Below are 12,355 nucleotides of genomic sequence, written 5' to 3'. Positions count from 1 at the left end.
TTTAAAATTACGACTTCATTTGACAGCAGCAGTGTCAAGTTAGAAGACCGCACTAGCCGTGACGCCCGATGACAACTGCGCACTTTGAAAATTCATTTTCATTCTGCATGATTTTCATTAACGGAAAACAGCAGCTCTATTACATAAAGCTGTGATGTAATTTTGTGAGCATGACTCAAAGCAGCGGGAAACCCCACGCAGAAGACGCATCTCAAAGCTGCTTTCATTATCAAAAAAAAAAAAAAAAAGACAACATTGCATACATTTATTAGGGATGGACGCCAATTCTAATACATGCAAATTCACCATTGTCCTTGAAATGTAGTGTCAACATTATTGCAAACACTTGTCTCCCTGCTGTTTTGTGTATTATATTTTTATTATCTTAGGATAAAAAAAACATTAACAATTACATGGGATGCCTTGTTCTGCATAATTTAACATATACACAGTGGGAACAGGAATGGCAATGCTTTAGACATCATCACAGCCTCTTTATAACCCCCGCCCACCCCCAACCCACTGCCCGCATGCAGTTTGCACTGCACAAAGGCCAAAAGTCACGTGAGACAGCCTGCAAAGAGCACAAGAAGCATTCACAGTAAAGGAATATAGGAAGGAGGAGAGGATGGAGGGTGGGGGAGAGTAAAAGATGAGAGGAGAAGAGAGGGAGTGAAACAAAGTGACTGCAGCACTGGCCTTGGTTTAGACAGGAGAAGAGCAGCATAGTCCTCGTATATCATTCTAGCTTCTCCCACACTTCAACTCCCATCTCCTGATTGTGGTACTCTTTCCATTGTCTTTGACACAAAAAAGTTTGTTATATATGCATGTATATATGTATATACATATATGTATGTATATATATATAAACACAGTTTTATAGCTACAGCACCTTTTCCCATGGGGCAACAGTGTCAATACCTCGCACATGGTTCATGGTCGTGCCAGAGAGAAAAAAACAAAACAAAACAATATATTGGTCAGGATATTTCATCTTTTTTCCCCCTAAAATTGGCATTTGACATGATGATATTCTATTGCCGTCTGGGGGAGGGAAGGGACAAAGGTTCTTCTTTTGAGTTTATATTCAAGTTTTCTCCTTTTTTTCTGCTGTATAATTTCTTCCTTTTTCTTGTTTAAAAAGAGTTCACACTTTTGTGATTTGTGTGTGCTGCTCTTCATCAAAAGGTTCATTTTCCGGATCTGAGTCAGTGGTGTCAGAGTATCGATAATGGTCTGGCTCATTGTCGCTAACGTCGGGGGTGACTGATGTTGAAGTACTAGCCTCGGAGTTCGGCTCCTCCACGGTTTTCGTAAAGTACAACTTCACCTGGAAACCAAGACGAGATGATCACAAACAAGTCTCGTCGCTGCTCTTTTCAGTTAAAAATGCAAAGTGAACTGACAGCAGATATACGGTTATTCAACAGCAGAAAGATTACAGCACTTACTTTGAAGTTTGGTGAGAAGTAGCGGTTAGCTTTGTCTTTGTTGGCCTTGTCCAAGTCGTTCTTATTAAGTGTCAGGATGAGATAGTCCTTGTCCCTGTCGCTTTCTTTGCTGCTTTCCTTCTTCTCCTCCCTGTAGTTTTCTCTCCAGTTGTCCTTGCACTCGGCACTTTGCAGTTGGCCCTGTCCCGGTCGGCCTGGTCCAGGTCCCTGTCCCGGAAGACCCTGCCCTGGTGGCCCCTGCTGGCTCTCTAAACTGTTAACTGCCCCGTTCTCCATCTTGTCCCCACTCTCCTCTGGTCCAGGGATGAAGAAAGTGTTCACCCAAAAATGAAACATTTTGTCCTGGAGGGGGAGAGGTTACAACAGATTGAGTGAATGAAGTATTGAAAGGAAACTTTACAGGTTTTTGATTAGGTTTCTTTCCAAAATCAGTTGTTCTAGCTAAGGCTGATGGTCCATTTTTTACTGTCAACAAATTCAGAGAAAAGCTAGCCTTGCACTAGTCAGTTTAAGTACTTTTCAACTGCTGTGCACCCAGTACATTTCTTTCTACCAATGCACTATTCTACTCCTGTTAAAAACTGCACCCAGCCATTTTAGGAAATTAGCGAGCATTTAACCAGTGTCGTTTTTAGCAAACACTAACAGGAGTAAACAGTGCATTTTTTGGGGTCTATTTTCAGCTGTGGGTTAATATAAATTTCAGTATTTATGGCAGCAGGACAGCGAATGAGGGATTTACCTCAAAATAAACTGGTTGCCCTGCTTGTGGTCCTGAAGGAACATGCCAATGGTGTGCCTAATTGATCTGTTTTTAATAGTTTTTGGGACAAAACTGGCCTGCAGCACAGAGACCCAAGATATTAAAAATACCACATTTTTGATTTTTGGTTTATTTGTGAGAACTGTGGCAATAAAACCGTAATTGCTGGCACCCTGCTAAGTGTGAAAATGCTTAGTCGTCTTATCGTTCTGTGACCTAGTCACTTTATGGCATACAGTGGCTGAAATAAGCTCCTAAACTAGACTGAGCAAATGAAGCCGCAATGAAATCTCCCAAACACAGACAACTAACCTTCTTCAACATCTTATTCTGTTTATGGAAGAACTCCACTTTGATGTCTCCGCAGACTGGGAGCGGCTGGGGAAATTCAAAAAACATATGCTTGTCCTCGCGCCGTGTGTGAGCGGGGTTCGATGTGTGAATCTTCACTTTCAGCTGGTACACCACAAACTGGGGATCTGGAAAAAGTGTTGACGTTGTACAGGGGTGAGGAGCACGATGGGTGAGATTTGTGAGAGGGGGAAGGGGGGAGTGGGAGAGAAGAGACAGAAAGCACAATAAGAGGAGTGAGCGACAGTGGAGGAGGGAGTAAATCAGGAGGGCGAGACAGGATACCAGTGTTATTACATGAGTTTGACAAAAGAAAATGGCACAGCACACCACCACCTCCCACCCACTGAGTAAGTGAAAAAAAAAAAGTGATAAAACATTATATTAAAATTAAGGAGGAGAAAGGGAAAGTTAACAGGCCACAAAATGTAACACCCAAATAGACCCAGAACCAGAGACACAGGACCCTATTCTGATAGACAGTCATTGGTTTGGTCTTGGACCAGCGCAACACGTTGCATTTAGAAGAATTTTAACCCTTTCTTCTTCCTGTCAGGGTGGAGGGTGGTGCTGGAGATGACTTCATGTGCCCCTAAGCTTTTCCTTTCCTGCTAAGCAACATGTCTACCTCAGACTGCTCCTGCCTTCTGGATCTCTGGGGCCATATAAAAACAAATGAGTGAAAAAATAATAATGGATGAAAGGCTCATTTACCCCAATGCCAATTCCCTTTCTTGAAGCCCTGAGGGGTCGGCTCGCTCCTGTTTTTAATGGTACTGTCCCCTTAGAGAGAAAGAAGGAGATTATCACAAACAGGGCCTGGCTGGCCTGTCAGGGGCTTGACAGCACAGCAGGTACAAAACACAAGAGCTCTACACAAATATTTACATCTACATAGCTTTTCTTAATAACAACATTCAATCCGTGGCTTCAAAGCGGAGTTGTGCATCTTACAAAAACGTTTGACAAGGCACCTAGTGTGCACATGAGAAACACAAAGAGGAAGAAACAAACGGGGAACTTTGAAATTGCTGAAAATCAAACGACCAAAATGCGTCAGTTTTCTTTGGTGGAAATAAAGAGAGAAGTGTTTGACATTGAGCAGTTTCTAGCAATTAAACTGGTTTCTATTTTATCACTGCAGTGAGCTAAGAACTAGAAAAGCTAGAAAAACAAACCGCAAAACAGAAAAAAAGCGATGCATATACGAAGACGTCAAACTCAGAATAGGGCCTTTTTAAGCAGAGGGTTAGCAGGACAAAAAAAAGAAGGAAGGATCGATACAGTCAGGGGTGTGCAGCACAGTCACGTGTTAGGGTAAAGAAGTCACAGACATGAAGGAAGGAGAGGTTGCTTTTTCTGACCGACAGCTAAAAATGGACAAATTCAGATACGAGGAGAGCACAACATCGTATGACTCAGATGCATTTGAGCAGATAAGCAGAATTATTTCACTTTTTTTTTAACCCCCTCCTCAGGCTAAAACAGAGCACTATTTAAACACTAAAAAAAGGTTTTCTACGTGCAGCTAAACACTCTGCATTCATGTGAACATGAAAAATGAAACACAGGGACTGAAATTTAATTGAGAAGAGTGACATTATTTGCTTAGAAATTTGGGGAAATCACTAAAGTTAGCACTGCAGTAAGCATTTGGTTTTGACGGCTGTTAAAAAAAATAAATCAAACGGGTTGGACTGCTTGCGTTTGTCACTACGTCAACAGGGGAGAACAAGTGCAAATGTTGGCAGACATTTTACAGCCGTCATATCAATTAAACTCTGAGCAAACATGCAGTGATATGTAAATACTCATAACTGAGTGGCTGTTACCGTCAGTGACTTACTGAGTACTGCGCTATTGTTTGCTAAAATTACTGCCATCTAAATTCCTCTCGACTTTAAGTTACTTCCTGGTTCGGCCTTAGGAAAACATGTAAAACCTGTGCTTATGTAGCTACTACTATAGGATGCGCTCTCCTCTATACAGGGCGTGCTGTAGTTCTTCTCGATAGCGAGCATAGAAAATGAAATCCTATAAAAGTCTCTCCCTCGAGAGGAGCCAAAAAAAATTTAAATTAATGGCTCGACTTTGCAGCTTTCAGAGCTAATAAAAATCTTAAAAGGCTCCTGTGGAAAAAAAAATCTGAAATTTTTATTAAGACAACCAGTGGGGATCTGGTTCACCGCGATTTTCTGTGAGCAGCAACAAGCAGACTTGATCAATACAAAGCCGCCCTTGTTAGTTAAATACAGCACGAAATTCAGCTGTACTCAACAAGGCTATTAAAAAATAAATAAAAAAGAAACAGCAGAGGACAACTTGGCTCCACCACAGATGACCTGCAATGCCCTACGGTGCTACGCTGCAGTGTGGGTTAGCCCCACGGTGCACCATACATGCAAGGCCCTCACTCTGTCTGAACAGCGGTATGCATGCCTACGCCCTAGATTGGAGTTGAAGTTGAACATGAGCGTGACTCACTGCAGGTGCCCCCGCTGAACATAGGGAGAGTCTCGAACACCATTTTGTGGAAGAGCAATGCCACCGGCTTGTACTCCAGCTGGTGCTTCAGTAGGTAGCTGTAGTAGTAGACGTAGCGACGCTGGCTCGGGATCGTTACTCCCTGCAAACAAAAGCAACAATGTTTAATCCAGGGGTGCCAAACATAAAGCCCAGGGGCTGGAATTGGCATGGAAAAGAGTCCACTCTGGCCCACTGGACGGCTTTGAAAAAAATTGAAAGGATGACATGAATTTGAGACTTTTAAGTGTATTTTATAAGTTTTATGGCTTTCCCCCCACAGCCAGTTATACTAAACCACTGTAAATAAGTAACAGATAAACAAATAACAGAAAGCTCCCAATCAGTCACTATCTACTATAGAAACGTATGATTTTAAAGTCAGATTACAGCAAAAAGAAAAAGGAAAATAAATATTTTTCATTTTATAATTACAGGACAGTCTTTTTCTTACATTTTAAGCTCAAAGCAGCATTTTTTAATCATGTAGTAAAACTGAGATGTGTTGATGAAACTACAGTACTATTACTTATGTTAAAATATCTCGCAGATTAAATGTGTAGTGAAACTTTTTTAGACTGACAGAAAAGGGAGTTTCACTGGTTCGGCACACTTAAGTAGGCCGTATCTGCATGTGGCCCACAATGCAAAATGAATTTGACATCCGTGGTTTTGACGCAGATGAGGGACGCAGGATGCAACATGAGATCACCTTCGAGTTTATCCGTTTAATATGTATTACTTCTTAAAACAGAGCACTGGTGCCTGAAATTATGCTTCTGTTTTCTATGTGTGTTCAAATCTTTGCAACCTTGATAATTATTAGTGAAAATCAACTCAGTCATCTTGTATGGTCTCTCTCTCTTTTTCTTAGCTTGAACATGAAATTTACTTTCAATTTGAAACCAATTAAGCAGGATGTGGCTCATCAGTCACTGCCCTGCTTGATGCAACTGCTCTAAAAAGTAATAAAGCCTTCTGAATTGAAAGCATTTGTTTCGTGATCTCACCTTCTTGTCCCTTGTCCTGACCTCCCCATAAAAGTCAAGTGCTTCTTGGGCCTCCTGAAATTTCCCACGATGGAGGAGATACGCGCAGATCATGACTCCGGTGCGGCCCTTCCCGGCCTTACAGTGGATGGCCGCCACGTGATTGTCATCCTCACTGAGCCACTGGTCCAGGTCTTCACAAAACGGCTTAATTAGCTCCAGCTGAGGAGGGTTATGGTCTTCGAAGGGGTACTGTGCAACTGAGGTGTGATGGGATGCAAGCCCACGCAAAGTTGTGATGAGAGAAGGGGGGGACAGTGCAAACAGGTCAGCATAGACAAGGTGGGCAGGGAGATGCTGAGTATTTTGAGAGATCTGACGACCTTGTGCGTCATCAGGCCTTCAGCAGGGCTTTTATTTCTTAAAAACAGCATTTATAGAATACGTGAAGCAGCCTACCTCTGCAGTTAAATTTGGCAGTATCGTAGTGTCTTTCTGCACAGCTGAAATGTCAACAAAATCCCCCCCAGAAAACTCCAGTTAGCAATCACACAAGAGGAAGCTGGTAAGTAAACAAGGATGAGCTCAGATGCAAACAAAATGTAGAAACTTACAGGTTGTAGATTTTGTAGTGGTTTTTATGCTTTGAATCCAAAAACCTGTCCGCAGAAAAATAATAAAATCATTAGATCGATATGACATCAAAGTGCTAGAGCAAAACGAATAAACTCATATACTGCAGAATAAACTGCATGTTTGTTATATTACCCTTTACCGAGATCACACTTACCGTACTACATCATCTATATTGTTTCTGTACACGCCTTCAAGTCTCTCTGCTGGAAAGCCCATTGCAATGATATTTGGGTAAATATCTGTTCAAGCAGTCAAGGAAATGTACAATCTGCAGGAAATCAAGAGGGAGCTACTACCAAGGCTCCCAGCGTCAGAACTAAAGCTTTTAAAGGAAAGGACTGCTTAAAAGAATTTGCCATTACAGCACAACTTCAAGAATGCAGACATGAGTGAAAGGGTTGAGAAAAGTTTTAGTCCACGCCATTATAAGAGTGTGATTGTAGTTATGGATAGACAGGAGAATAGGGGAGGGGTGCTGGCCAGTATGTGCGTGCATGTTGTGACAGATGGCCTTGACAGTGAGAAGCAAGCAGTGACGGCAGGAGTAACCGTGCTCCTGCTTCAGCCAGGCCCACATGTTGGGTGCATGAGTATAGTCTCTGCTCCCTGACCTGCATGTATTTTTAGAACCTAAAGTTATATTGGGATGATCGCAAATGTTCGACTTATCTAGTCTGAATTCAGCCAGAGACATTTGAATATCTGCGAGATTGCAAGCGGGCAACATGAAGTCACACATGTAAGGAAGAGGGAAAAAAAGTTAACTCAAAAAACAAATGCGCCGAGCTGCAAATTTGCAGGTGCAGAAAAAGGTGGTGTTTGTGTTTCAAATGGCTCCATATTTCCGCAAGAACGGTGAGGAAAATGTCGTGGCCAATTATATGGTGACATACATTCACTCTTAAAGGCGCACATCAGTGTCACATTGCACTGAAAAAGAATAATTTGGTTGGCATGCATGTCTTGAAGGCTCGGCTCCAACGCCTACCTGTAACTGAAGTCTGCTCGTCAGTCTAAGCTGTGGGATTTCACACTTTAACCACTGACTAAAGGGCAACCTTTTCTTACACTTCCTGTGCCACAACGTCAAAAATAGAAAGGCTGAATATTTCTAATTGGATGCGTTTCGTTTTGTCCCCCCCCCCCCCCAGAGTCAAATCACTTTTTAACTGGTCAGAATAATTTGACACACGCATCTGACAGCTCTGGCGAGAAAGCACAGCCGGCAGCCTCTATACAGCCCTCAACTTTCCTGGTGTGTGCAGTGCACATACAAGAACCTGTGGATGTAAAAAGCCCACAAGGTCAACTCTTTTGATTCAGTCTGCATACACACAGCTCATTGTTCAATCAGCAGACCTACAAGTACAAAAAAAGGTTTTCCACAAACCCGGGTCAACTGTACTACGGCAGACATTAATGCTGTTTCAGCCATTTTTGGGGAAATTTTCAGCAAAACCCCATCAGAGGATTTCAGTAAGTGCCTTCACGCAACCCCATGCAACCAGGCTATGCACAACACAGGCCTCGTACATAAATTCAAGCCAGCCCTATAGCAAATCTTTGAGGTTATTTGCATACAGCCAAGCTACTTCCTTGAAACTCAGCACAGCCGCCTAAGCTGTATATCCTGTACTATAATAAACCTGTCGATTAAGGGCTCAAAAACCTAATTAGGAGATAAAAACTAGTTTTTAATGCTTTATAATGGGCTACTCTAACCCGTGGATCTACGGGCAAAGTGGGTCCAGTCAGACTTTAAGTGATCTTTACAAACCTTCAGGGAGAACTTCAGCCCAGAGCATGGGGGTCTTGGTTTCTGCAGCTGGAAAGAGATTCATATGTTGGACCCCTGAAGGAAGCTCCAAGTAGGAGGAAAAAAAAATCTGATGCTTTAGACACGCCTTTTCTTAAAAGCCAGCCCTGCCTCAGCTCTATGCATATGCCAAATCCACAACTGAGAACGAGAGGGGGGGGGGATAGGGAAAGTGGGACCCAGCAGGAGCTAAGGTGGGGAGGACAGGAAAGGAGGAGAGCAGAGGAAAAGGGGCAAGCAGAGGGAGGGAGAATTAGGAGTGGGAGTAGTAAAGAAAAAGAGCAAAAGGAGAGGAGAGGTGGTGGATTGAGAGGGTAAGAGGGAGAGAGCACTCAGACAGCAATGATGATACAAGATCACTGGCAACTCTATTTTAAGGGCAATTCCCAGAACTGTGATACTGCATTACATAACTGCAGAAAGCCCATATTGTTTTTAGACATAGTGCCAAACATGATAAAAGGGATAATTCGAAAGGGCCCACATCCAAACAAGAGGTGGCTTCACACCAAAGAAAGATTCCACTTTTGAGTGGTGTACCCTATTCACACCTGCACAAAGCTGTAGAGGTATACCACAAGAGTCCTGCCACTGACAAGACATGACATTCGATTTACCACATTATAAAAGCAGGCGAGAAACATCAGATCAAATACTGTGAGACACGCCTTTCATCAGCATCTGCAGTCACACATACATCATAGCTGACAGCTCTGCCTGAAATCACTTCACTATGTTTCTATCTATAGTGTCAAGTCAAGGTAACTAGCACTCAGCTCTACATCTGCACTTTCAGAAAAGAAAGAACAAAAAACGCCACTCAGCAAGGTTTTCAAGTTGCTAACAATAACAAAAGTAAATTCGGTACATAAACACTCCAGGCCGCTCAACTCTTTGTATACTTTAAGGAACCAGATAGGGTTGGAACTTCCATTATTGATTAATCTGCCATTTCAGATTCCTACCCCCCACCCCCAGCACACACACACACCACCCAATAATAATGTGGGAAAAGTCCCAAAGCCCAGGTGGGATTTTCAAACGTCTTAATTTCTTCTTACAGTAAACTGATTACATCAAGTTTTCACATTTGAGAAGCTGGCTTTGTATTGTTTTTAGTTTGCTTAGAAAATAAATAAATAAACAAACAATAGGATATGATCTGACAACTTAATTCCGCCATAAAACCAAAAATGTCAAACTCTGGGACTCACAAAGGTGATCTCAACACATAAAGGCATATTAATTGAAACTTTTACCATTAACCAACTTTAAGCACTGTAGCAAATTACATTTTGCATTTAGCTGCCCAAAGTCAACCACTTCAGTTGCTATTCTAGCTTACCACAAGCCAAATAAGTAAAGGTACCAACTTTAGAAGCGGGAATACTGCACCAGTGAACCAGGTCAGCTATTGTCAGTGTCAGTCCTGCTGTGAAGATTGAAATTTAATTTCTTTTATTTTAATAGCCATCTTAACAAAAGGGAAAGGAGTTTTTAAACGTTTATATCCATCAGTGAACATTAAATCCATCAAGAAACACAGATAAGAGGGGCAAGAGTACTTTAGCCATTTGCTCGATTGTGTCAAAACAAACGAGAAACCCACCAAAAATTAAAAACCTGGGTAGCAAATCCAGATGTAAATAAAAGCCAAAGATACCCTAAAACAAATCCTAAACGCATCATATATGCTTACGAGAGGCACAGATTTAAAATGATAAATATGGCCAAATGACTAACAATTTCACAACCTTCACCCAGGTTCACCCAGGCTAAATGCCCTGTCACATTTAAACACAGAGACCAATGTCCAGCTTAACAGAGGTTTCCAGCTGTGATGTTAGTGTGGTATTCATACGTGCCGCTTTGACAGATCCACCATCTTTCAAACATGCTGGGTGACAGCAAAGCTGCGCTGTCGGACCAACTAGCAGCTAGCTACGATAAGTAGCAGGGGAGCCATCTACCTCACGTTACTCCACCGAACTGGTTCCTGTGCTCTTAACCAGTGCAGCTAGACCATGTTAGTGACCAGTGGCCCGAAGGCTTTACAAATTAAGAAGGATACATGTTAAGTCCAGGTCGAAACCATCCTCTTGGTATCTCCTTTTGTTCCGACTGACCATTTCTTTTATAATCGACGACATTGTAGCAGGTGACAGGAGTCTATATGGGGTAATCTAGTATTGGCGGTTTGGCCGATTATGTCGCAGTCACTGGGTCTGCTCTCGGTGGCTCACGGCTGAATTTTCCAGGTCCTGACAGAGAAGTGCTAGCCAGCAGTAGCGGTGGCTGTCGGTAGGATTAGAAAGGCTTCCTCTGGATCATAAAGACGGGCCTTGCTCTGCTCCTCCGCGGAGGCCCGACTTTCCCAATCCTGCAATTCGTTTTGCAAACACCCCCGGATAAAATACATGCAGGTGTCCTCAGAGGAAAATACTTCAGAATGCCGTGAAATGTCCAAGCTGAAGGCTCAATGGCAGCTGCCGCGATTGACAGCAAGAAGACAGAGAACTCACCGGTTCTCTAAACCCGTATCCAGTCACTAAGACGTAGCTAGCTCGCTAGCTAACTAGCTAGCTAGCACAGCTAGCTAGCAACAATAGCTAATGCTACCTCCTTTTTCGATCCAAATGCCCCCTAACGATTTAACATTGTCATCGACTGATTGCCAGGAACACATCTGAAAAAAAGTGACAGGCTCCACCTTCGATGTATAGAGACTATACAAAGTTCAGAAATGTGTACAGGCTGATTTGACAGTTCCGTCCCGGGAAATCATCTTCTTTTCTCGCTCCTCTAGCTCCAGCTGAACTCTCAGGCTCCCATCATGGCCTCCACAGAAGGAAAAAAAGAAGGTAGAGCAGGCTGGGATTTTAGAGTACGTATCACGCCGCCTTCATCGTTATAGTCCCACAGCTTAATGAAACCTGACAAACGCACACGTCTCTAATATGCTTCTACTAATTAAGAATACGCGCTGAAAAGCAAAATGCCTACACGAGTAATCGTTCTGACCCCGAAAAGCGAGATAATACAATTATTTCGTGCTTGTGGCGGAAGGATAAAATGTGTTCACTTACGACGCTCCCTTCTGTCAGTGATCACGTGTGATGTAATTAGGGAAGTTTCCAACATAATGTCACTTTTCGCGGTTTAAACTGTCATTTCGGGTATGGCAAGTATATCAGTGCAAACTGCCGACCACGAGTTTGCACTGCATTTGCTTTTACAGAGGAAATGCTTATGTGTTGACAATATCTCCATCGGTTCCTTTGTTTTTTCAGTCTTCTCAAAGCAAGTAATTTATACCCAGGTTAATTGCATGATCATGCACTTTGTCTGCAATGACAAACACCACCATAAATAAATAAATAAATGAACAGGATTAAATCTGCATGATATAATTGCGGACATAATAAACACAGGTGTGCGCAAACTGTGAAGTTAAATCCACAGTTAAATTTAGGGTGCATCCTTCACAATATCGTGTACAGTAGTTATTTATTGTATTTAGAGTTAGAGATGAAACGATCGATCAATAATCCATAGTAAGGAGGGAAATCCAGCCAGGATTTTCTGCTGGTTCCGCTTGCTCAAATGTCACATACAGGCCTATTTACTGGGTTGTTATTCTCAATAATGGCTTTGAACAAACAAACAAAATCAAGTTGTCATCTGGGACATTCCGCGCTTGTGTGTGTGTGTGTGTGTGTGTGTGTGAAAATACAATCAGACGACTAATGAACAACAAAAACAGCAGCTCAATATGTGATGTATTTCATTCATACCAACAGAAGCCACCTTACCTCACTGTGTT

At 42.4% G+C, this 12,355-nt stretch overlaps 1 protein-coding gene across 2 annotated transcripts; it reads right to left on the bottom strand.

Moving 5' to 3' along the window:
• Positions 1 to 250: 250 nt before the first annotated feature.
• On the bottom strand, positions 251 to 11,397 carry LOC120714819 (phosphatidylinositol 3,4,5-trisphosphate 3-phosphatase and dual-specificity protein phosphatase PTEN). 2 transcript variants are annotated; one of them, XM_040001310.1, is made up of 10 exons: positions 10,604 to 11,397; positions 6,871 to 6,955; positions 6,695 to 6,739; positions 6,540 to 6,583; positions 6,102 to 6,340; positions 5,053 to 5,194; positions 3,283 to 3,351; positions 2,530 to 2,696; positions 1,455 to 1,796; positions 251 to 1,333 (listed from the first exon to the last, which is right to left on the bottom strand). In XM_040001310.1, exons 1-10 carry the CDS (start codon positions 10,680 to 10,682, stop codon positions 1,151 to 1,153), a joined length of 1,395 nt encoding a protein of 464 aa, XP_039857244.1. In that variant the 5' UTR covers positions 10,683 to 11,397; the 3' UTR covers positions 251 to 1,150. The 2 variants fall into 2 exon arrangements, with proteins under 2 accessions (XP_039857244.1, XP_039857245.1); XM_040001311.1 differs by lacking the exon at positions 3,283 to 3,351.
• Positions 11,398 to 12,355: the final 958 nt, after the last annotated feature.

Source organism: Simochromis diagramma, unplaced genomic scaffold (genome assembly GCF_900408965.1).
Source record: "Simochromis diagramma unplaced genomic scaffold, fSimDia1.1 OVJJ01000421.1, whole genome shotgun sequence".
NCBI classification, from domain to species: domain Eukaryota; kingdom Metazoa; phylum Chordata; class Actinopteri; order Cichliformes; family Cichlidae; genus Simochromis; species Simochromis diagramma.
This window is presented reverse-complemented; position numbering and strand designations above follow the sequence as displayed.

Excerpts from the sequence above, each read along its gene's own strand:
- LOC120714819 (XM_040001310.1), bottom strand. The coding sequence starts at position 10,682 with ATGTCGTCGATTATAAAAGAAATGGTCAGTCGGAACAAAAGGAGATAC. Across the intron at positions 6,341-6,539 it reads TGCCAAATTTAACTGCAGAG|TTGCACAGTACCCCTTCGAA; the intron begins GTAGGCTGCTTC and ends ATCACACCTCAG. Across the intron at positions 5,195-6,101 it reads TCAGGACAAGGGACAAGAAG|GGAGTAACGATCCCGAGCCA; the intron begins GTGAGATCACGA and ends TTTTGTTTGCAG.